At 45.0% G+C, this 25,831-nt stretch overlaps 1 protein-coding gene across 5 annotated transcripts; it reads right to left on the reverse strand.

The window, feature by feature from the left end:
* Positions 1 to 363: 363 nt before the first annotated feature.
* Positions 364 to 20,636, reverse strand: C13H20orf96 (chromosome 13 C20orf96 homolog). 5 transcript variants are annotated; one of them, XM_027558898.1, is made up of 11 exons: positions 20,218 to 20,634; positions 19,880 to 19,928; positions 19,301 to 19,418; positions 9,884 to 9,996; positions 7,446 to 7,604; positions 6,845 to 6,962; positions 5,598 to 5,755; positions 5,416 to 5,517; positions 5,146 to 5,232; positions 4,345 to 4,463; positions 364 to 734 (listed from the first exon to the last, which is right to left on the reverse strand). In XM_027558898.1, exons 1-11 carry the CDS (start codon positions 20,235 to 20,237, stop codon positions 674 to 676), a joined length of 1,104 nt encoding a protein of 367 aa, XP_027414699.1. In that variant the 5' UTR covers positions 20,238 to 20,634; the 3' UTR covers positions 364 to 673. The 5 variants fall into 5 exon arrangements, with proteins under 5 accessions (XP_027414699.1, XP_027414700.1, XP_027414702.1 ...); XM_027558899.1 differs by having other exon boundaries at positions 6,863 to 6,962; positions 20,218 to 20,631; XM_027558901.1 differs by lacking the exon at positions 5,416 to 5,517 and having other exon boundaries at positions 5,700 to 5,755; positions 20,218 to 20,636.
* Positions 20,637 to 25,831: the final 5,195 nt, after the last annotated feature.

Consider the following 25,831-nt stretch of genomic DNA (forward strand, 5'->3'; position numbering starts at 1 on the left):
TGGTGGGGAATGGTGCCTGACCAGGCACCCAAGGGTGAGTTGGTGTTCATGTCCACGTACAGTGAGAATACAGGCTGTAGACAGACAGACGACTGGACTGTAAGAGAGATGGACAAGCAGCAGTGAAGGTTCAGCAAGTTCCCAGGGGTCTCAAACTCCAGGCATCCCCCCTCCACCCGGGCACTGGTCTCAAAAGATCTGGGCACAAATCAGGGGGAAAACTGGGCTCCCACTGCACCAGGGAGGGGGCGGCTGGAGCCACAGAACCATGGAGACTCAGGCAGGGGTCCCTCCAGCACTTGTTGAGAAGTTCTGAGCCCCAGATGCAGGCAGCAGTTATCCACCTCTTATCTTAAGACAAAATCTATTCCTACCATGCCTTAGGAAGCCCCAGGCATTGGCAAAGACCAGGGCATGCCCAACTTTATTGGTAAAAAGGACTCGCCTAGGAATTCCTACCTGGGCCAAGCAGCAGCTCCGAAAGAATGAGGGGCAGGAGAGGAAAGAAGAAAGGAAGGGAGAGAGAGCAAGAAAGTGGGGAAAGAGGGAGGGAGTGAGGAGGGAAGGAACTGCAGACTGGCACCTGGATGGGGACGTGGCCTTAGGGGAGAACTCAAGGCTCCAGGTAGGGGGAAGAAACCAGGGAAGGAGGGTTGGCCTCCAGCCCCACCATCTAGAAGGGCAGCGGCTCTTCCACAGGGATGTTGAGGACGACGTCCATGTCGGGGGTGCACCTGTAGGGAGGAGCAAAGCGGGGGTGTAAGAGGCCAGGCACTAGAGCTGCAGGTTGGGGAGCGTGGCCTCAGGGGAACCCTGCTCTTTCGAACACTGGTACGGGGGAGCCCCATTCCAAAACAACCTGTGCGCACGCACACATATGCACATCAAAATGAAACAGGAATTGGTTTGGCAAGACTCATGTTCCCCTACAGAGGTCTGAGGTCAACAGGGAGCAGGAGCTCAGCTCTCAAGCACTGGGGCCCTTCAGGATGAGCGCGCTCTCTGGAGTCAGAGTGACGGTTTTGGAAGCCTGGCTCTGAGTCGCCTCAAACACTGCTTTTCCTCTCTGAGCCTCCTGCCTTCACTGGGGACAGACCCCAGGCGAGCCTCTGTTTCCTCACCTGGCAAATGGGGAGGGTCCGGAAGAAATGAAGATGAAGTTGATTCGCCAAAATATAACAAATTCTAAATCTAGATGGGTAACCGGGTACTCATCATAGTATTCTCTCAATTGTTCTATACATTTGAAATCGCTCAAAGTAATAGTAAAAAAAAAAAAATGCATCTCTGCACTGTTGTTCAGTCACTCAGTCACAGTTCAAAAGCATCAATTCTTTGGCACTCAGCCTTCTTTAAGGTCCAACTCTCAAATCCATACATGACTACTGAAAAAACCATACCTTCGACTATATGAACCTTTGTCGGCAAAGTGATATCTCTGCTTTTCAATATGCTGTCTAGGTTTGTTGTAGCTTTTCTTCCAAGGAGCAAGAGTCTTTTAATTTCATGGCTGCAGTCACTGTCTGCAGTGATTCTGGAGCCCAAGAAGATAAAATGTCACTGTTTTCATTGTTTCCCCATCTATTTGCCAAGAAGTGATGGGACTGGATGCCATGATCTTTATTTTCTGAATGCTGACTTTTAAGCCAGCTTTCACTCTCCTCTTTCACCTTCATCAAGAGGCTCTTTAGTTCCTCTTTACTTTCTGCCATAAGGGTGGTGTCATCTGCATATCTGAGGTTATTGACATTTCTCCCAACAACCTTGATTCTAGATTGTACTGGCATTGCCAAAATTTCCATTTCCAGCCAAAGTCTGTCTTCTGAGATCTACTCTTATACCCCCAGCTCCCTACCTGTCAGGTCCACGCTCAGGTCTCCATAACTTAAACTCAGTGTCCAAATCAACTGCTGATTGACCTACATATGCACCCTTCACCCCCAGTCCCAGTCTTCCCTCTCTCTGGGTTTGGTACCACTACCCATCCTGTTACAAAAGCCAGGAACCCAAGGGTCATTCTTGACACTTCCCTGTACTGTGTTTCCCATATCCAAATATCACCAAGTCCTACAGATTTACCTTCTTAAATATTTCTCCACTCTGTCCATCTCTCCTCTCTCTTCTGCCACCCATCTTGGCCAAGTCACTCCCAGCCACCCCCTCCACACACAACCGCCATCACAACCAACTGGACTCCCAACATAGCCTCTCCAACATCTTCTCCATATTCTTTTCAAAGTGTCTTTTCTTGGAATGCAAATCTGATGTCATCACTGAGCTTGAAAAGTCTTTACTTAGGACTTCCCTGGTGGTCCAGTGGTTAAGACCCCACACATCCACTGCAGGGAGCACAGGTTTGATACCTGGTTGGGTAACTAAGATGCTGTATGCCAAGTAGTATGGGCAAAAAAAAAAAAGTTCTTTGCTTTCAGGATCAAATATCTTTGGTCTACAGGGCCCTGCACGGAAGTCCCTAGGGACGGGGCTGTCATAACTCTCCCCATCACTCTGCAGTCCAACCTCACTCAGCTCCTCATAAACACCAACTTCCCTCCTACCACACATCTACAGCCTCACTGCTCAGCCTGTGGTCCAAGGGTCGGCACCTCAGCTTCTCCCAGGAGCTTCCTAGAAATGTAGACTCCTGAGCCCCACTCCAGGCCTATCAGTTCAGAATCTGCTTTTCCACAAGATCTCCAGGTGATTCCAGTGCATGTTTTGGATGGAAAAGTTCTACTTAGCAGCGTGCCATTCCCACATCCTAGGAGGAGACAGCTTCTTCCCACTCCTGGCGTCTCCCTGCCCATGGAAGGGCATCGGTGGGCATACTGTCATCAGTGCGCATACATCATCAGTGGGCATGCTGCTCCTGGCCTCTCTCCATCTCTTTACTCACTCTGCCCGGGAAGGAGGTATAACAACCTGAACAGAGTCTGGAGAGAGGAATGGGACCTGGGTAGCCTTGCCCCATTCTCTCTCAGTACTGAGCAGCCTGCAAGGACTACAGTCTCCTTTGCTTCCATGCAGCTGACCACGGAACTCCATTTGCCTAATTCTGGGTTAGTATTCAGAAGCCAACATGCCTGGAGATATAAGCTACATTCTCTAAAATCAGCTCTATCAGATAAAAGTGAGAGTCTGGCCCATGTCACCCTTGCCCCTTTCATTCTTATTTCAGTGTGTCCAGAGCTCAGGTAGGGACAATGGAGCCTACTTGGCACATCTCGAGATGCCAGCACCACCACCTAGAAATGCTCTTCCTTCAGTTTCCCCTTCAGCCCCCTTTGCCCAGTGAACTTCTGTGAATAATCCCTCAGACTTTAGTTTAAAAATGTCACATTCTCAGGATTTCCCTGGTGGTCCAGTGGTGAAGAATCTGCCTTCCAATACAGGGTATGCGGGTTCGATCCCTGGTCTGGGAATTAAGACCCCACATGCCGTGGGGCAACTAAGCCCACGCAACACAATGGACCAGCACAGTCCAAAAAAAAAAAAGATCACATTTTTAGGGAGACCTCTTTGCCATTCCAGACACCCCTCTGTCCAGGCCACGCTCTCCCGTCACCACATCCACATCTCTTCTTTAGCAGCTCTCATCTCAGCTGCGACATTTATCTGCGGCTCGTTATCGATTCATGTTTGGTCCCATCCTCGGCTGTGGTGACAAAGCCAAGGACTGTTTGCCCTCACCACGCCTGGTGCTCCATAGGCCCGTCGTAGATCTGACAGCACTTTTTAAGGAAACTTAAGAGGAGAATGAAGAGGTAGAGGAGGAAGAAGGAAAGGGAGAGGAAGAGAAGGAGACAGACACAGAAGCTAAGGAGAAGGAAAATAATTGGCAGATGGCAGGAATTGCCCCACCTGGCATGGCCTGGTGGGATCCCCATGCTCAAACAGGGACGGCCTGCCCCTGGGAGGTCGGGCAGGGAATTGGTTTTGGAAGGAAGTTCTTCCTTTGGGTCCCAGAAGTCTGCCCCACAGAGAGAACACCGTTCTCTCCTCGCAGGGTGCCTTCCAGGCCATTCTTCGCTGGAGCCAACCACCCTACTCAACACCGTCTTCCTGAACAGCCTGGGAGCTCAGGGGTGCACCCACTTGGTTGAGACACGGAATCTGGAACTTGAGGGGGCCGAGGAGATTACCTAACTCAGCCTGCTACGTGCAGATGGACACTCAGGCCAAGAGATGGCAAAAGGTCATGGCTGCCGCACAGTCAGAGGCAAACACCCAGTCTCCTGCCTGCACAGGTCCTGCCTTCTCCCCCAGGCTGCCCCCCAAGAACAGAGAGCTTGCTCAAGCCCAGAGCATGGCTAGTGTAAGAGGTGCTGCTCAAGGACCACCTACTTGGATCTCCGAAGTAGAACGTCCGCAAATACGATCTCTCGGGGTTCCCAGATCTGAAATTCCAGCTGTTCCATCTCAGCCCTTAATCTGGGTATTTCCTCCTCAAAACGGTCTATAAACTGAGGAAAGCAGGTGAAATTGAGAAACCAAACATCCCCCAACCAACAGAAGAAAAGGGAAAAATGCGTGAATAAGGACATCTAGGGAAATAGCCTAGGCTCTGTCACTGGGACTTCTGGACTCCAAAGCGGGGCTCCCTCCTTGCAGGGCAGGGCTGGCTCATGAGTTACTGACAATGTTTGATGGTGCTGAAAAAGGTGAGGGGAGACAGGCTGCAAGGGGGTGGCAGTGCTCGACAGTGAGAATTAGTGGGGGCTGGTGGAGGTGATGAAGGTCATTCACGCAGACAACTGATGAAGGTGCAAGATAACAAAAATTACCATGAGAGGGTGGTGATCATGGAATTCATTAACATGGTCTTGAGTGATGGTCAATGTCAAGAATTAAGAGGTGAAGACAAGGAGTGGGTAGTGATAGTAAAGTGATGGCTGTGTGGGTGAAGCTTGGTGATGCTGCCGATGGGTCACGGCTGGTGGTGTTGGTTAATGAGGCAAGGCCTAGTCCTGGACAAATTCCGTTCTCAGATGGAAGACGTTAATGGCACAGCCAAGGAGGAAGACTAACACCAGAGACCTCATAAGCCCCAGATCAGGACAAGCCTGACCCCCCCAGAGGTCCTGGGGACCACCCACTCCCCCTGCTCTCACACAGCGGGGATCACCACCATCGCCACCCACTCACTTCTTGGAACTTGTCCATGTATTTCAGTATAACCCGGGTATTCCAGGTCTTCTGCAGGAGAGTCTCCTGATTGGCACGCTGGATTTTCTGTGGAAAAAGGGAAATCTTCTTCTGGCCCCCTAGAAGGGGCCCCCTAGAAGTCTGGCCGCCTAGACTGGCCCCAGATGGGTAGCAGATGGGCATGTGGTGGCCCTGAGGGCAGAGGACAGGGTTAAGAAAGCAGGGCTGGGGGCAGGACCCAGATACCTGCCACAGTGGCTGGCTACTCACCACCACCAGAGACCTCAGAAGGTTTTTTTTCTTATTCTGAATCTGGTTGGACATAGACGCCAGGACCATTCTGCACATCTCACTGAGTTCATCTAGCTCGTCCTAGGGGTTGGCAGGAAGGTGTTGGCCACCAACCCTGCCTCCCACAGGGTCAGGTGAGGCAAAACCAGGGGCTCACCTACCAACTGGCTGTCCTTCACCTGCTGCAGCTGGCGCACGAGGTTGCCCACCTGTACCAACTTGATGGGGTACTCGTGGTCCTTGTACGTGCTCACGAAGCTCACCTGCTCACGGACCTTCTCGATCTGGGCATCCAGCTGCTCCACCTGCTGCTCCAGGTCTGACAAGGGACAGAAGGCAGGATCGTCCCTCAAGGACCGCTCCAGGGCCACCCAAGAAGCAAAGCTCTCCTTAGCCAGTGGATTGGGGTCTGGGTCTATGGCTGTACCAGCCTGAACGTGCCTGATCTCATCTGGATTGGGGTCTGGGCTGAAACAAGCCCAAACACAGCTGGGAGGTGATGGACAGGTAGGCCCCCAGAAAGAGCTTTGCCTCCACAGGAGAAGAAGGACAGGTAAGCCCCCAGAAAGAGCTTTGCCTCCACAGGAGAAGCAGCAACAACCTACCCAAAAGAGGAAACAAACTATCCCGGTGCCCGATCCTTGGCACCAAGCCTGGGGAGATGAGGTGACAGGGCACACCAAGCCTGGGGAGATGAGGTGACAGGACAGGATTAAGACAGCCTATCCTGGGACTTCCCTGGTGGTCCAGTGGTTAAGAATCTGCCTTCCAATGCAAGGGATGAGGGTTTGATCCCTGGTCAGGGAACTAAGATCCCACGTGCTGTAGGGCAACTAAGCCCACACACCACAACTAGAGAAGCCTACTAACTGCAGCTACTGAGCCCTGTGCACTCCAGAGCCTGTGCTCCGCAACTAGAGAAAGTCCTCGAGCTGCAACAAAGAGCCTGCGCAGCCAAAAAAAAAAAAAGGCAGTCTATCCTGCCACCCTCCATGGAGAGGATCCCAAGTGTCTGAAGCTGCCTGACACACCAGGGGAAAAAAACCACAGGCTCAACAACTCTGTGACCAGTGACCTGCCCAGCCACCAACTCCCAGAGGAACCTTGGCAGGAAACAGATAGGTTGGGATTGGATGCTGGCTCCTAGCTGTATAACTTTCAGCAGGCTACTTCACTTTCCTTAGCCTCAGTTTCCTCATCTGTAAAATGGGAGAAAAGAAAAACTTCCCCTGCCTTATAGGTAGTTGTAAGGACTGAAAGTATGCCCGTAAAAACAGAGCACACAGGGCCTGCAAGTGCTAAGTGATGAGTAAGCTGTCGCTGTGCATCTTAGCAGTCCCCTCTGCCTCAGAAGCGAGGTGGTGGGCCTGATGGCTTCCCCTAGAGAGCCAGGTGAGGGTCAACTAACCCGCGGAGAGATTCTTACTGCGGATCTTGGCTTCCTCCTTCTCCTCCCATTCCTGGAGCTCACACTTCATCTGGTGCAGCTTCTTCTTGTTGGAGTACTCCAAGATGTCAGTGATGGTCTGTGGGAGTGGGGGGGCGTTAGCTCACCACCACCATCACCCACCACCCCCGCTTCCACTGGTGCTGCCAAAGCAGGGACCGTCAGAGAACTCAGTACTTTCTCAGAGGAGTCCCCAGACCCAATCCCACTGGGGCCCACACCTCCTGTGTGCCAGGTGCAACTCCTTTTCGGGGTGAGCGCTATTGTGCCCCACTTGTATGGGGCTCAGAGGTTGACTCAGAGCCTTCCAGCTAATTAGTGCTGAACTGGGATGAGTCCCCACCCCACCCCCAGTCTGATTCCAAGACCCAGGTAGGGGTGCGGGGGGCGGGGAGAGTGGAGTGTGTAAAAGATGCTATCTTCCAGACGGAGGAAGGAGCTTATGCAACCAGCCGGGAGAAAGCAGGAGAGGGCGCCCAAGGGCTTGGGAGGGGCGGTGTCGCGGGCTGGACGGCGGCTCAGGGCGGAGGCGGGGCTGCGGGGCCAAGGCGGGGAGAATCACCATGTAGACGTCCTGCTGCTGCAGCAGCATCCGCACTTTCAGGGCGGCGCTGTCCTCTGTGTCCTGGATGGTCTTGATCAGTTCCCCACAGTGGTTGGTGAGGAATTCCTCGTGGTCGCAGAGCTCCTGGTACGAGGTTCGCCGGTTCCGGAGCATTGTCTGCGGGCGGAAAGAGAGGGAAGGGAAGTGGCGATGCGCGGGGTCGGCCGGCACCTCCCAGAGCCCAAGGACCACGTCCCTCCCGCCGCAATCCGCCCCCTTGTGGCCCCGACTGATAAATGCCACCCGAGCTGGGCGGCTGTTCTCTATTGTCTGCGGGTCAGAGCACCTTGAATTATTTCATCCTTTCTGAAACACCCATTTCCCCATAATTTTATGCTCTGGGGTGGAGCTGTATCTTACAGCTGGTGGCGTGTTACAGTCTAGTTGAAAAATATTTAATTAGTGAGTTATTAAGATAAAGGTGCGCCTTATTACCAGTGGCTTCTTAGAATCAGTGAATTATGTGTGTGTTAGTCTCTCAGTCGTGTCTGACTCTTTGCGACCCAATGGACTGTAGCCCAGCAGGGTCCTCCGTCCATGGGATTCTCCAGACAAGAACACCGGAGTGGGTTGCCATTCCCTTCTCCAGGAGAACTTCCCGACCCAGGAATGGAATCAAGGTCTCCCGCATCGCGGATGAATTCTTTACCCTGAGTCACCAGGGAAGCCCTCTTTGCATTGAAAGAAGTCTTAATCGCTGGACCACTAAGGAAGTCCCAACATATTTTTCTTATTTTCTTCTTTCTTGTCTGTCTTCCCAACTAGAATTTTACAGCCAGGAGGGCAGGGGCTTTGGTTGTCTTGTCACAGCTGTATCTCCAGCACACACACAGAACAGTACCTAGAGCTCCATAAGGGTGGGCTTAATCAACTGATGAGTAAATATTCTTTGGAGGTTTTTTAATTTGTTATGCGTCTCCCCTTTTTAATTTGTTATGCTAAAGTATAAGCTCCATCATAGCACGGATTCTGGGATCATGTTCATGGCTATCTCCCCAGCACCCAGCTTGGTGCCTGACACATCGTTGGCACTCTCGGGAGTTGGTGCTTGAATAAAACACTGTCCTGAGGCTGAGGGGCAGAGTCAGAATCCTACTCCAACTCCAAGAACAAACCAACTGGGTCGTTTCTGCATTCTTGCTCTGTTTCCCCCTTGTCCCCACAGCCCACTCTGCACACAGCAACAGCAGCCCGGGGACTCCTATGAACCTCAGGGCCTTTGCAGTTCCAGTTCTTCTGCCTGGAGCATTCCTGCCTCAGATGTCACCACCTTGACAGCCTTCCCTGACCACCCTCCTAAAATGGTCATGGCCACCCCCTCCTCTGTGGTCCTTTAGCCCCCTAACCTTATTTTATACTTCTTCACAGCTCTTGTCTTCACTACACGTGCCATATCTATCTTGTTTGTTATCTGTCTCCCCTGTGAGCTCCCTAAGGTCAGAGGCCACATCACTGGTGAATTCCCACACTTAGAACAGGGTCTGGGACACAGTAGATGCTCAAATATTTGTTGATTAAACAAATGAATAATTATAAGAGAGAGTATTAGGAACTGGTTAGGAGCACAGGTTTTAGAGCCAATTGTCCAGGTTCATGTTTCATATCAAAAACACATAACCCTTCTAAAGTCAGGATAAAAATAACATCAGAAATATGAGTTCCTCCTTTAAGAACACTGGACTGCCTCTAATAACTCATTTTTGCAAAATTGAAGGTTAAAGGGAAAAAAACGATTTCAAGGCAAATACATTTCTCCCTATTTCTTTATATAACAGTCATTGTTCATTGAGCTATTAAAACCTTTCCTGAAGAAGTTAAGAACTCTTCTATAATATTTTGTAGTAGTTATAGTATTTGGTATGTTACTTTCTGCTATGGACACTAATGCCCCCACTTCTTCTAGTTCATTTCAAATACTTTGAAACATTGTTCAGAAGCCATAATAAACAACAGATTTTGAGAAAATGAACGATCAAGTTCTATCAGTTGATGTGAAAAGTTTTAATAGGAAGCTCCTAAGTCTTGCTTCAAGATGCACTGTTTTTCATGAAAGGTTAATTTCCCAGAGTTTGTAAATGAACAAGCCACTAGATTGTATTCCTAATGCAATGAAATAAAATGATTCCAATCATTTTCCTGTATCTTAAACACAAAGGCAAATCTTTGTCTAACTGGCTTTGACCCTTGGTACTGTATTTTCTAACTGTGTGATCTGGTGCAAGTCATTTATCTCCATGCACCTCAGTTTTCCCTTCTGTAAAATAGGGCTGATGATAAGCATGCCCATGGGGATGCTGTGAGGAGAACAAGACTGCAGGCAGGCACCCACGAAGTGCTCAGGGCATGTTTGCTATGACCATCCCCCACCCCCCGGCCCTGTGGGAGGATGCTCATACTCTCATTAGTCGGATTGTGGCCTGTGTCTTCCCAGAGTCCAACTTTCCTCTGCGCAGCTCTAGTGGATTCCTGGGCTGGCTTGTCATCCACAAGGTAGGCTTGGATTGCCACCCTAGGGCATGGGAAAGGACAGAGAGAGAGTCAGGAGAAACAGACAGCCCAGGCCCCAACTGCATCCACTCATGGCCTTATAGTGTATGACAGTGAGACAGAAGCCAAAGCTCACATCCATCAGTAAGCTCCCAGGCCCCACTCTGGTCCTTGTTATAAAGGACAGCGAAGCCCAGGGAACTTCCACATACCATACTGACTGTGTGGCTGAACAGAGGGACAGTGAGGGGTAGTAGCGGGAGGATGGCCAGACACCCTCATCTCTCCCCCCAAGCTGGCCAATGGTAAGCTCAGGAAGGAAAGAGGTTAAAAGCAATAACTAACGAGCTAGACAGCCTGGGTTTGAATCTGGCAGCTCACATGACCTCTCTGCCCCTCACTTCCCCATTACTCTATAATATAAGAATCATCATCATGACTACTTCACAGGATTGTCGTGAAGACTAAATAAGAAGTTACTGTCCTTTAAAGTGTTTGGAATAATGCTTAACACATATTCAGTGCAAATATAAATTACCAGTTGTCACTGTTATTACCAGTGGCCTGAGAACTGGGATCAGGACCACAGCATCAGATAAAGATACAGGAGCCAAGCAAAACACTGTCTCTGAAATACCTGTAAAACCTGTGGTCCTGCCAGATATGAAGTACACGAAAATAATTCAGAGCAGAAGACACTCAAGAGGGCATGTTCCAAGAATCCCTGATTCCTCTTGGCGTGTCCTGCACCAGCGTGAGGCAAATCACACAAACCATCACATCACAAATGCTGCCCTCAAAGGCCCTGTTAGAGGTGCAACCCAATTCATTTTGAAAAATATTATTTCTTTAATGGATTGATATCCATAATTTAGTATTAAGTACTGAGGTGACAAAGCAAATTAGAGTACTTTTGAGTTAAAGTTATGAATTATCTGATATTTACTTGAAACTATTTGAGAGATGGAGTGATTAATAATTACTCTTGTAATTCTAATTTTTTTAATATTTATTTTTATTTATTTGGCTGCACCCGCATGCAGGTCTTAGTTGCAGCATGTGGGATCTTTGATCTTTGTTGCGGCATGCAGGATCTTCAGTTGTGGCCTGTGGGATCTAGTTCCCTGGCCAGGGATGGAACTCAGGCCCCTTACATTCAGTCTTAGCCACTGGACCACCAAGGAAGACCTTGTGATTCTAATTCAAAATACGTAAATGAGATTTTGATTTAGATTTAAGTTGCAAGGTTTAATACAATCTTATTAAATGTATATAAATTACCACAACTTTTAAGAGAACATAAGATTACCCACATTTAGAGGTTTATTTATTAGATATACAAGAATTACATTACATGCCCAATGGTTTTGTTAATCAGAACAAGTGAACTTTTTGAAAGTGAAAATGTATATATAAAATTTTAAACGTAGCTTAAACAATTTAAGGGAATTTAATTAACCAAGTTCCAAAACCTCCTTTAAGAGGGTTTTTAAAAATTATAACATTAAAAAAAAAAATTATAACATTTGTAGGTTGAACTTAAATACTTAGGAAGATTTGTCGGTTTAATAACGCGTATTTCTTTTCATTAGTGGTGGTAGCCCTGATTTATCTTTTTTTAATTAAACTTTTAATTTTGAAATAAATTCAGATTACATGCAGTTTTAAGAAGTAATACAAAGAAATCTTGTGTTTCCTCAACCCAGTTACTCCCAATGGTAACATCTTATAAAACCAAGCACAGTATCACAAGCAGGACACTGAAAGACAGCATGTTACAGAACACTTCACAGACGCAAAAGATTGCTCCTGGGGCCTTGTACGGCCACACGCATTTCCCTCTCCTTCCATCCTCCTCCCACTACCGGCATTCATGAATCTATTCTCCACTTCTACAGTTCTGTCATTCCCAGAATCTTATACAAATGGAATCTAACAATATGATACTTCTAAGATTGGCTTTTCTCACTCAGCGTAATTCACTGGAGATTCATCTAAGTTAGTGAAAGTATCAAAAGTTCTTTCCTTTTCCTTCTGAATAGTATTATGTGGAATGGATGCACCATAGTTTCTTTAACTACTCACTCATTAAAGGACATCTGGATTGTTTCCAGTTTGAGGGTATTATGAATCAGGCTAAAGTGAAACTGTCATGCACTGGTTTTTGTGTGACCGTAAGTTTTCACTTCTCTGGAATAAATGCCCAAGAGTGCAACTGTTGGATCATTATGGGAAATGTGTGCTTGGTTTCATTAGAAACGAATGACCCAATCTCTCATTGTTGCCAACACTTGGCATTATAACTATTTTTCATTTTAGTCATTCTGATAGATGTTCAGTGACACCCTATTCTGGTTTAATTTGCATAGCCCTAGTGGATAATGATTGGAGAAGGAAATGGCAACCCACTCCAGTGTTCTTGCCTGGAGAATCCCAGGGACTGGGGAGACTGGTGGGCTGCCGTCTATGGGGTCACATAGAGTCGGACACGACTGAAGCGACTTAGCAGCAGAAGCAGCAGCAGTGGATAATGATGTTGAACATCTTTTCCTGTGTTTATTTACCATATGTATTTCCTCTTCTGGTGAAATGTCTCTTCAAGTGTTTTGCCTTTAACTCTTTAACTGAATTGTTTTTCTGTTGAGTTTGAGGGTTCCCAATATATTCTACAAAGCAGTCCTTTGTCAGGTATGTGGTTTGCAAACATTTTATCCAAGTACATAGCTTCATACTTAATCTCCGTGAAGACTGTGAAAAGAACAGAAGTCATACATTTTTATGAAATCCTACCTGTCCATTTATTCCATTTTTCTTTTATGAATCCACTGTTGGTACGAAGACAAAGAGCTCTTCACTTGCCGTCAGTCCCAAAGATTTTGCTCTCATGTTTTTTCTAAAAGTTTTACTGTTTTACATTTTACATTTAATTTTGATTTCGTTTTAAATTTACATTTTGGGTTAATTTTTGTATAAGTTGTGAGACTTCGATAGAAGTTCCTTTTTTCATCTGTGGATGTCCATCTGCTGTAGCACCATCTGTGGAAAAGGCTTTCTTTTCTCCACTGTTCTTGCACCTTTGTCAAAAATTGCTTGAGTATTTGTGTGGCTGTTTCTGGTTTTTTATTCTATTGATCTATGTGTTTCTCTAACAATACGATGCTGTTTTGATTACTATAACCAAATAGTAGGCATTAATATCAGGTAAAGTGATTCTTCCGATGTTGTTCACTTTAAATTGTCTTATCTATCCTAGGACCTTGCTTTTCTGTATAAATTTTAGAATAAACCTGTCTATGCCTACAAAAAACTTGCTGGCATTTTGACTGGGATTGCATTAAACGTGAATGAATCTGAGAACTGACATCTTTACAATGTTGAGTCTTCTAATCCATGAACACAGTATGTTTCTCCATTTATTTAGGTCTTCTTTGATTCTTACATTAGCATTATATAGATTTCAGCTTACAGATCCTATACGTGTTCTGTTAAGTTTATGCCTAAATATTTCATTTTCTTTGGTGTGACGGTAAATATATTGCGTTTTTTATTTTGATTTCTACGTATTTATTATTAGTACATAGAAATGTGATGGGTTTTCGTGTGTTGTGCTAGTATCCTGCAACCTTGGTCAACTCATTACTTCTAGTTTCTTTTTAGATATAGTAGATTCCTTAAGATTTTTTATGTAGACAGTCATGTCATCTATAAATAAGAATAGTCAAATAATTCTATCTGATTCATCTCAGTGTTGATGTCTGTCTTTTCTCATTCATGTTGTGCTTTTTCTCATTGTTGGTATGATGGGTGATTCTCATTGTATCTTGGGTGTTTTAGATATTGCTCTGGATCTTATTTCATCTTCTTTTTAGCAGACAATCTCCTGTTGAAATTCAGCATGAAGGCCAGATGATGGTGTATGCTCCCCATTCTAGCAGCCCACTTTTTTCTTTACAGTTTTCAGAGCCTCTCTCTGTTGTGTAGTGTCCAGGGATTTTTAGTTGCAAAAGGGAGGACCAGGAAGGAATGGGGCTACTCCATCTTGGTGGAATCAGCAGATTTATCTTTTTTTAATACTCAAAAGCTGCCCTCAAGGACATGACTTTCCACAAGACATGCTACCAACCCAAGCTTCAGTGTCCTCATCTGTAAAATGGTGATGACACCATTTCCAGAAGTGAATGAGATCATGCGTACATGCTCAGTTGCTCAGTCGTGTCTGGCTCTTTGCGACCCCAGAGACTGTAGCCCACCAGGCTCCTCTGTCCATGGGATTTCCCAGGCAAGAATATTGAAGTGGGTTGCCATTGCCTCATCCAGAGGATGTTCCTGACCCAGGGACTGAACCCTGGTCATTTGCGTCTCCTGCATTGTAGGCGGATTCTTTACCACTGAGCCACCAGGGAAGCCCATGAATGAGATCATGACCTCCTTCAATTATAAGTGTATTTTTTTTTTCTTTTTAGCTGCACTTTGCTGTGACTCGTGGGCTCTCTAATTGCAGCACAGCTGATTTAGTTGCCCCAAGGCATTGGGACCTTAGTTCCCCAACCAGGGATCAAACCCAAGTCCCCTGCATTGGAAAGCAGATTCTTTACCACTGGACCACCATGGAAGTCCCTACAAGTGTAAAGTTTTGTGTAATTACATGTGTGAGGTTGGGACTATGAACTACATGGCCAGAAACCAATCTTTCTCCTAAGTCAACAACACTCAGCCCAATGCTGTGTACACCGGGGGCTCAGCAAATGGCTGCTGCTGAATGGATGTATGAATGAATGAATGAGTGAATGAATGGATGAATGAACAAATAAGGCCTCTACAATAGAGCCTAACACAAAATGAGTCCTCAGCAAATGCTAACTGTTGTTATTTACATAGATTACACTTGAACAAGGCAGGAATCTTTGTGCCCGTTTCCACAGGGAAGGAAACTGAGGCTGGGATCAGTAACTCAAATAGAATTGCTAGCAAGAAGGGACACTGGAACACCAGCTCAGGTCTACATTTCTCCAGTGGTTGACTCTGGGTCCTGGAGCCAAACTGCCAAATATCACAGCCTGGCTGTGCCCCTCCTACCTGTGTGGCCTTGGGAGTTGCACCTGTCTGTGCTTCAGGTTCCTCATCTCTAAGAGGTGATAACATCAGCACCCATCTCACAGGGCTGTTGGGAAGATTAAATGAAGTGATATGCATAAATTGCTCAGATAGTATCTAGCACATATGTCCTTGGCATATGTTAATTGCTCTTGTTCTGGTTGTGGTTGTGTCTATTACATACCTCACTGCTTTCCCAGGGAAAGGAAAGGGCAAGCGTTTCCTTGTAGATGCTGTTTGAATAGGACCAAAGACAAAACTTCTGTCACTATCACAATGTCGTGTGCTTATCACTTTACATCAATGACTCTCAACAGCTCAACAGGGGTATTTACATATACTGCTGGGGGAATCTGTGGTACACATAAAAACTAAGGGTCCAATATCTCCCAGACAGGACAACCCCATAGAACATAGAATTCTCCTATCTTGTTTAACTTTTCTAAGTCCTAATAGATACTGACATAGGTAAAATCCGATTATAATGATCTGATCCCAGAACCTGATTTTGTTTTACATATAACTATAAAAATGGAAAAAAAAAAACAGAAACAGTGACAGATTTTATTTTCCTGGGCTCCAAAATCACTGCAGACAGTGACTGCACCCAAGAAATTAAAAGATGCTTGCTCCCTGGAAGGAAAGCTATGACAAACCTAGACAGCATATTAAAAAGTAGAGACATCACTTTGCCGGCAAAGCGTCATATAGTCAAAGCTATGGTTTTTCCAGTAGTCATGTACAGATGTGAGAGTTGGACCATAAAGAAGGCTGAGTGCTGAAGAATTGATGCTTTTGAATTGTGGTACTATAGAAGACTACCAAGAGTCCCTTGGATTACAAGGAGATCAAACCAGTCAGTCCTAAAGGAAATCAACCCTGAATACTCACTGGAAGGACTGATGCTGAAGCTGAAGCTCCAATACTATAGCCACCTGATGCAAAGAGCCAACTCACTGGAAAAGACCCTGATGCTGGGAAAGATTGAGGGCAGGAGAAGGAGGTGACAGAGGATGAGATGGTTGGATGGCATCATCGACTCAACGGACATGAGTTTGAGCAAGCTCTGGGAGATGGTGAAGGACAGGGAAGCCTGGTGCTGTAGTCCATTGGGTCCCAAAGAGTCATTCACAACTTAGCAACTAAACAACAACATAATGCTGAATTTTCCAATGAGGCAGCTACAATCAGGGGAAGATTGTGCCTTGTTTTGTTTAGAACTCTAGTAAGAGATGACACAACTTTGGAAATCGGGTTGCAATGAAAAATCCCTCTTGGTATTTGAGTCCCCAATTTCCATCATGTGTCAGTCAGCATTTGCAACTGTTACATTCACCATGATGCCACATCTATGAGTAAGCTTCTGATGACTTGCTCATGCCATCCTGAACATTTACATAATGAAACCTTTGCTATTTAAATGTAAATAACTTGCCTTTTCCTTTACTTTACAATTCCATTCAGTTCAGTTCAGTCGTTCAGTCATGTCCAACTCTTTGCTATCCCATGGACTGCAGCATGCCAGGCTTCCCTGTCCATCACCAACTCCCAGAGCTTGCTCAAACTCATGTCCATCAAGTCGGTGATGCCATCCAACCATCTCATCCTTTGTCATCCCTTTCTCCTCCTGCCGTCAATCTTTCCCAGCACCAGGGTCTTTTCCAATGACTCAGTTCTTCGCATCAGATAGCCAAAGTATTGGAGTTTCAGCTTCAGCATCAGTCCTTCCAATGAACATTCAGGACTTATTTCCTTTAGGATGGACTGGTTGGATCTCCTTGCAGTCCAAGGGACTCTCAAGAGTCTTCTCCAACACCACAGTTCAAAATTCTTCATCAATTCTTCAGTGCTCAGCTTTCTTTATAGTCCAACTGTCACATCCATACATGACTACTGGAAAAACCATAGATTGACTACAGGCCTTTGTTGGCAAAGTAATGTCTCTGCTTTTCAATATGCTATCTAGGTTGGTCATAGCTTTTCTTCCAAGGATCAAGCATCTTTAAATTTCATGGCTTCAGTCACCATCTGCAGTCATTTTTGAGCCCCACAAAAATAAAGTCTGTCACTGTTTCCATTGTTTCCTCCATGTATTTGCCATGCAGTGATGGGACTGGATGCCATGATTAGTTTTCTGAATGCTGAGCTTTAAGCCAACTTTTTCACTCTCCTGTTTCACTTTCCTCAAGAGGCTCTTTGGTTCTTCTTCACTTTCTGCCATAAGGCAATCTTGATTCCAGCTTGTGCTTCATGCAACCCAGCATTTCGCATGATGTACTCTGCATATAAGTTAAATAAGCAGGATGACAATATACAGCATTGATGTACTCCTTTTCTGATTTGAAACCAGTCTGTTGTTCTATGTCCAGTTCTAACTGTTGCTTCTTGATCTGCATACAGATTTCTCAGGAGGCAGGTAAGGTGGTCTGGTATTCCCATCTCTTTAAGAATTTTCCACATTTTGTTGTGATCCACAGTCAAAGGCTTTCGCATAGTCAATAAACCAGAAGTAGATGTTTTTCTGCAACTCTCTTGCATTTTCAATGATCCAACAGATGCTGGCATTTGATCTCTGGTTCCTCTGCCTTTTCTAAATCCAGCTTGAATATCTGGAAGTTCACCATTCATGTACTGTTGATACCTGGCTTGGAGAATTTTGAGCATTACTTTACTAGCTTGTGAGATGAATGCAATTGTGCGGTAGTTTGAACATTCTTTGGCATTGCCTTTCTTTGGGATTGGAATGAAAACTGACCTTTTCCAGTCCTGTGGCCACTGCTGAGTTTTCCAAAGTTGCTGGTATATTGAGTGTAGCACTTTAACAGCATCATCTTTCAGGATTTGAAATAGCTTAACTGGAATTCCATCACCTCCACTAGCTTTGTTCATAGTGATGCTTCCTAAGGCCCACTTGACTTCACATTCCAGGATGTGTGGCTCTAGGTGAGTGATCACACCATCGTGGTTATATGGGTCGTGAAGATCTTTTTTTGTATAGTTCTTCTGTGTGTTCTTGCCACCTCTTAATATCTTCTGCTTCTGTTAGGTCCATACCATTTCTGTCCTTTATTGTGCCCATCTTTGCATGAAATGTTCCCTTGGTATCTTTAATTTTCTTGAGGAGATCTCTAGTCTTTCCCATTCTATTGTTTTCCTCTATTTCTTTGCATTGAGCACTGAGGAAGTCTTTATCTCTCCTTGCTACTCTTTGGAACTCTTCATTCAAGTGGGTATATCTTTCCTTTTCTCCTTTGCCTTTAGCTTCTCTTCTTTTCTCAGCTATTTGTTAGGCCTCCTAAAACAGCCATTTTGCCTTTTTGCATTTCTTTTTCTTGGTATTTTGCATTTCTTTTTCATTTCTTTTTGTATTTTTTCTTTACTTTACAGTTAGGGCATTATATTAACTTTTAAATTATATACATAGGTAGATTATATTATCTATGAAGTTTATTTCAGGATATTAAAGGAATATTACAAAATATATGTCATTAAAAGGAGTGCTGAGTCTCATAAGGTTGAATAACAATGGGCTTTACATGGATCTTCTCATTTAACTCTCACATCATATCAGGTAAGTATTAGTGTCTTCATTTTAAAAATGAGGAAACAGAAATTTAGAGAGATGAATGACTTTCCCAAGAGAGGAGATGAGAGAACCAAGATCTGAATCCATGTCTGCCTAAGCCAAGGCCTCAGAACTCCCCTGGAAGGCGTGACAGTGATGTGGCAGAGATTATCCCAAGTTCACCAAACTCTGTTTTCTTTTCCTAGCTGGACTACATTTCCCATCTTTCCTTGGGGTTAAGGGTGGGCATGTGGCTGAGTTAAGGACACTGGAATATGAGTGGGCGTGATGTCTGTCACTTCAAGTCTAGGCCCTGTAAAAGATCTGTCCACAAGATCATCCATATTCTTGCTCTCTTTCTTCTTTCTGCTGGATGCAAAAGGACCCAACAGAGGACTTCAGGACCTTACAAGATGTCCTAGTCACAAGGTGATGGAGCCTAGACTCCAGAATGATCATGTGAAAAAGATTACCGCCCTCCCCCCAGATCCACAAATGTACTTTGACATAAATGAGAAACGAGCATCTGTATTAATACTTCAAATCTGGGGACTGTTTGTTATAGCAGTTAGCCTACCCTGATATAAATGCTGTCACCAAGGGCCAAGAACCTCTACCCCCATCCTGTCCCCACCTCCTTCTCCAGCGCCCAAGGACCTCTGCCCACCTGGCTGGATGGTAGACCAGGTCTTCCTTTCGCTTTTCTTAGTGCCCACAGTTTGTGGGATTGGAGGCAGAGCAGATGGCTTGGCTCTCTGCTTGGACCGCTGCCATGGAACATAATCCTACCAGACATAACACAAATCAGTCACACAGCTCATGGGCTCAAATCCCAGCTTCCCCCCTTACTGATATCTGTAACCTTGACCAAGTGGGTTTACCTCTCTGAGCCTCAATTTTCTCATCTGTAAACTGGACCGAATTTAAAAACCTACCCCCATAGGTTGGTACAAACATTCCAAAAGATATTTGTAAAGCATGTGGTAAGTGCTCCCTAAATGTTATCAAGTTTGCATCAGCCAGCCAGAATTTACTAAGTACATCCAGGCCGGGAGGTGCTAAGAACTGAGAAACAGAAGACATGGAAAAGACCCGATAGGAAAGCAGATATGCAATCAGAGATAAAGAAGGGAGCAGCATAATATATCCTTACCTCCTGATAAGACAGTGAGAAAACTGAGGTTCTGAGGCACGCCCCGGGTCAGCAAGCCCCACCCCACACCGACCCTAGCCCTTCTGGACTCACCAGAACCTGGAACTGGGGGACTGTGGAGCCGATCCCAGAGCGGCTGCGTCTGCAAAGTGTTGGGTCGGGAAAATACTCCCATCAGTCCCAACCCGTGAGGATGCAAGCAGCAAGCGTGAAACTGGGATGGGGTCTCGAACCCGAAACCTCAGTCACTAAGGACACAAACCTAGCAGGAGCCTGAGAACACGCGAGAGAGGCGGGGCTAGGGAGATAAGGGGGTGGGGGGGAGAGGGCGGGGTCAAACGAGCGGGACGACACCCGGAGAGGACCCAGCCAGCGCTGGGTTGGGGGCCACGCATGCGCACTCCACCTCCCTCCTTACCGCTTTCACATACTTTGGAAAGTTGCGCGCCATTAGGGAGAATGGAAGAAGAGTCCTGAGGCTTTGGGGCCCCGATTTTGGGGGATGCCTGTTTCTTCGGCTTCTCCAACTTCCTTGTTTCAGCGTTGATCGCGCGGTAACCAAGGCCACTCAAACTTCCCAGAGAGACCTGATGCTTTCTCGCCTGTCTCCGTCTCCAAGGAAACGGACGCAGACTACCGAACGCCTAGAGGGACCAATATCGCACTGGAAAAAGTAGCTCTCGCCACATTCCACGCATCGCGGTTTCAAATTCCCCTCAGCTGGCCCCGCCTATCATGCTAAAGAATTATGTCATATTCCTCCTCTCAGCAAACCTCCATCACGTCCTTCTCCATCCTTACTCTTGGCTAATTACGTTGCTTCCTGTTTCACCGGGAAAATCATGGGAATCAGTAAACTCAGGTTCACATCACCTCATTCACCCACCCACATGCCTCCCTACTGAGACTCTGTAAACTGCTTGCTGACCTCGATTCCTGTTGTGCACTGAAACCTGTCCTTTCTCATTTTCTCTAGGACTTTCCCCCAGGAATTTCCCCCATTTTCTCCATCACCCTCTCCTCTGTATTTTCACTGCTTTACCAACATATTTTAATTTCTTCTGTTAAAGAAAAAGCGAACATTTCCCATCCAGCTACCCTCCCATTTCTGCTTCACTTTAAAGCAAAACTTCTAAAGAGGTTTGCCTACTGTTTCCCATTCCTTTTTGCCTCTTCAATCAGGCTTTCACTCTCCACCTCTCCACTGAAACTGCCACTGTCAGCGCTGCCAGTGAGCTCCATTTTGCTAAACTTCTCTGTGTGCATCTTCCTTAGCCGATCTGCAGCATGTGACACAATGGATCACTCCCTCCTTGACACACTTTCTAAACATGGTGTCCTGGAAACCACTCTAGCGCTGCTTCCCACCTCATTTTCTTCTCTTTTCCTGCTTTCTCTTTTTCTCCCTTTACTCCCAGGTTGCCCCAGGACTCGGACTCAGCCCTCTCTTTTTTTCTATCCATTCATGCTCCCTTTCAGTCTTGTGACTTCAGATGCCATCTTTACCCAGATGCCTCCTAGACTCACATCTCCAGCCTCTCCATCTTCTTCCAGTCACATACATCCAACTGCCTACTCAGCATCTCCATTTGGGTACCTGAGAGGCAACTAACACTCAGTATTTCCCCAATTTTAGCCAACTCAAAGTGGCAACTCTCTTCCTGGAGTCTTTTTTTTTTTTTTTTTGCCACACCCAGGAAGGCTTGTGGCCTGTAGTGAAAGTGCAGAGCTCTAACCACTGAACTGCCAGGGAATTCCCCTGGAGTCATTCTTAATTCATCTTTTGACTCATCTCTCCTCCCACATCCAAATCTGTCAGCAATACCTTCAAAGTAATGTAGAGTCAGACTGCTTACTCCCACCGCCACCCATACAAATAAACACCCCACTTTGCCCCTTACTCCAAGACTACAAGTACCAGCTCCCACCCTTACCGCACTCCAGTTCTCTCTCCACACCTCAGATTTGCTCGATAGAGCACAGATTTAAAAGTGCATTCCTGTTTTAAAAAATAATTTGGAAGGAGCAAATTGATTTAAAATCAGTCACACTTCAATAGGGGAATGTTTCCATAGAACACAAGGCTTGGTGATCCAGCAATTAAGAACCTACCTTGCAATGCAGGAGATGCGGGTTCGCTCCATGGTCAGGGAACTAAGATCCCACATGCCAAGGAGCAACTAGAGAACCCACAAGCTGCAACTAGAGAAGCCTACATGCAGCAGCTACTGAATCCTGCATGCTCTGGAGCCTGCATAACGCAACTAAAGTCTCCACGCACCACAACAAAAGATCCTGCATCTTGTATCTAAGACCCAACACAGCCAAAATAAATAAATAAAATAAATAAAATTGTTTAAACCTATCATTCTATATGTTTAAAAATCTATTTTTAAAAAAGAGAGAGAACACTAGGCCAGAGCTCCCAAACTTCTCCCCCTCTTAAAAATCACAGGAAAATGTTTTAAATAGCACTGCACACTGTGGTCAACAGAAAAGACTGCTATGGAAAAAGCACACAATATTGTAAATTAACTATACTTCAATAAATAAATAATAAAGAAAACATAAATAAAAATAAAGATCTCATTTCCCAACCTCCCTTGTAGCTACATGAGGCCATGTGATTAGGTTTTGGCAAATGTGAGCAGAAGAAACATGTGCAGTTTTTGGTCATGCCCTTAAAAGGAAAGGAGACTAGATAAACATGGAGACAGAAGGCACTGGGATCGCAGAGCTGTCCTGCCAGGTGGAGGCTCTAGTATCCACTGATGACTGGCTTTTCCTGGTTAAAGGTGGAATTCTCCTTGGTACTGATGCTGCAATAGGAATGCTAGCTGGATTTGTTACAACATTATCCTTGGCTAAAAGACAAAGTCCTAAATGGCTCAACAAGGCCACGCATTCTTACTGGAGAGTAGGTATTCCCTTACCTTTCGAGCCCTGGGGTGGGGCTCACTTTATGCATGGTGTGGGGTTGCTGTGATCAGCTTCACATCTGGAAAACTTTGGGAGTTCACAATGCATTGTACCAGACATTTAGATATAGCAGATTATTTAATCTTCACAATAACTTTGAAGCAGATGAAAGACTTTTGAAGTAAAATGCAATCAATATTTCCAACAATTCCCAGGAACTCTTTTTTAAAAAATATTTGTCAGCACTGGGTCTTAGGGTCTTAGTTGCAGCATGTGGGATCTAGTTCCTTGACCAAGGATGGAACCTGGGCCCCCTGCATTGGGAGTGCAGAGTTCTAGCCATCGGACCACTAGGGAAGTCCCTCTGAAGAACTCTTGGATTGACTGTTGAGTGGGAGGAAGCACTGAAATGCAAATGAGTTGAGCATGGTGGATAAAGTCCAGAACAACTGTTATGGGAAGGGCTGTCTTTGGAGAAGCCACAACAGCAGAGGGACTCAACTGATTTCTCCTCAGGAACACATGCAGATTGCTGACTGACCTATGGGATAGACGGCATTCAGTGTCCTCACAGGAGGCCGACAGTCATTTCTGTGTGCTGTACTTTACAGCTGATTTGGTTATGTTCAAGTGTGTGTGTGTATGTGTGTGTGTGTTGGAGGGAGGGCAAAGTCTTCCCAAAGCTAGGAAGACTGTTTAAAAATAATTATATGGATAACTTCTCTATGTGGAGAAAATCCCAGGGGAAATACTTTTAGGACTATTTAAACAAGAAACAGTTGAAACCAAGTTTCTTACCTGAAAAAAATTATACTAACCTATAATGGAAAGTCTTCAGAAACAGACTCCAAACAGCAGTAGTAACTCACTGTGTCTAACTAAATAAATTTCAACAGCCTTTCTTGTCAGTATGTGGCTATCAGAACTTAAAGGATTTTCTGGTGTTAGGCAGACTCCAAAATGATGGGGTTAATAGGTAATCCTGTCCATCAGGCAGTGGGTGTGGCTTTGGTCTCCTGAAGGCAGTCTTTGATTTTTACTTGCTAGTCATTTACCCTAAAACCTTACCATGAGGCCCTGTATATTCTTAGATAAGAAGCCAGTAACAGATTATGATAACTTGAAAGGATAATCATGCTAAAATAATAATAAATTGGTTCTGGGTCCCTAAACATTGACGGTTTATAGTTTTATCTCAGTTGTCAAGATAAAAATAGCCCAATTATCACCTATCTTAACAAATGATTTTAACCAGAAAGTCATCTGAGTATTGAGTCTCAATATTGATGAGCACCACCTCCCTGATGGAAAGAGCTACTGGTCTATTCTTATAAACACTCCTAGTCCTTTCCTGTCCTCCTAGATCTCTCCCAGAAAGCAAAAAAATATCTGCTTTTGCTGGGGATTAACTTTTTTTAAGAAAACTACATTAATATGTCAATATGCCCAGAAAACTAACTTTTGATTGAATATTATTGTGTAATTTTTTTATGATTTCTTAGGCTCTAATTAGCTATCAGATTTAATAAAGTACATTTGAAATGTATCTCATAATGAAATCTTTCAGTTTTAAGGAAAATTTTTAAATGAAATGTCAAGTGCATAATGTAACAGTTTTCTCTGGACCACGTTACCCTGTTAAAATTGCTGCATTGTTAATTAAACAATGTTAATAAGCACCTGGGAAGATAAAGAGCCTCAGCTTGTGTGCTGATAGAACCATGAATGTAAGTTGTCAGTAAACAGTAAGCTTGATGTAGGCATCGTTATCTCCATTTCACAGACATGAGGCAGAAATACATAAGTGAATAACCATATAAGCTTTGGAGTTTATATGCTTGAGGGGGCACAGATTTTGACAATCGAAAAAATAGAACTATGTTAAACAACATGGAACTGAACATTATTTTTCATACAAAGTTAAAGCACATTGTATTTCCTTCCTGACCACTTACCCACTTGCTTCGAGAGAGATAAGCTTCACCTGAATTATTATATCTGATTGATGATTGTCATTTATAACTTTATTGCTACTCCTGTCAGGCATTCCTTTGGAAAAGGAGTATGGATTCATTCCATATTCTATAGATTATAAGATAAAGTTAGGCATGTATCTGCTTATACTTTTTAAGATAACCTGTTTTTTGTTTTTTTTTTTAATCTGTCTTTATACTTCAGTTCAGTAGCTCAGTCTTGTCTGACTCTTTGTGATCCCATGGACTGCAGCACTCCAGGCCTCCCTGTGTTTATACTTAGAAGTATCTCTTAATAGTAGGCTTCCCTGGTGGTTCAGATGGTAAAGAATCTCCCTGCAATGCAAGAAACCCATGTTCTGTGCCTGGGTCGGGAAGATCCCCTGGAGAAGGAAATGGCAGCCCACTCCAGTATTCTTGCCTGGATAATTCCATGGACAGAGGAACCTGGCAGGGTACAGTCCATGGAATCACAAAGAGTTGGACACAACTGAGCGACTATCACTCAAACTACTACAAGCTTCGTGACATTGGGCAATTCACTTCCATGACTGACCCTACTTTCCTCATCTGTGCATAGGAACAGTAATTCTAAGTCACAGATTTTTTTTCTCTCTTGTTCTCCAAAACCTGCTTCTTTTTTCAAAGGCCATCACAAATCACACCTCCCCCACAGTCTCCTAACTAGCCGTTTAATAATAGTGCAAATTTCAAAACTCTGTCCATTAAAATCCAGACTGAGATGCCAAACTTACCAATTCTAATAACCCTCTCTGGCGATAATCTGCCAGGAATGAGTAAAGGCTACCCTCTTCAGATGGCCTTTGTGCCCATCTGGACTGCTTTGCTCACAGGATACCTGCCTGGCCCCACAGCTTCTGGTTCAGCGATCTCTACAATCTTCAGCGATCTCTGACTATAGACTTGGTCTACAGTCAGACCAAGCTGACTGCTGGAGCAGTACTGAGGGGAATGGTTGACAATATTTTTAATAAATTCAGTGAGAAATCAATATAAATGTTTAGTCTTTTATCCAATTCACAGTGCTGATTGTGATCATCAAGAAAAACAACTAAAAATGACCAAAAGAGAATAGACAAAACTTGGATCTGCAAAAGTTAACAAGAAAAAAGGCATTGATGGAAAGAATGGC

The sequence above is a fragment of the Bos indicus x Bos taurus genome, chromosome 13 (assembly GCF_003369695.1).
Source record: "Bos indicus x Bos taurus breed Angus x Brahman F1 hybrid chromosome 13, Bos_hybrid_MaternalHap_v2.0, whole genome shotgun sequence".
Classification (NCBI taxonomy): domain Eukaryota; kingdom Metazoa; phylum Chordata; class Mammalia; order Artiodactyla; family Bovidae; genus Bos; species Bos indicus x Bos taurus.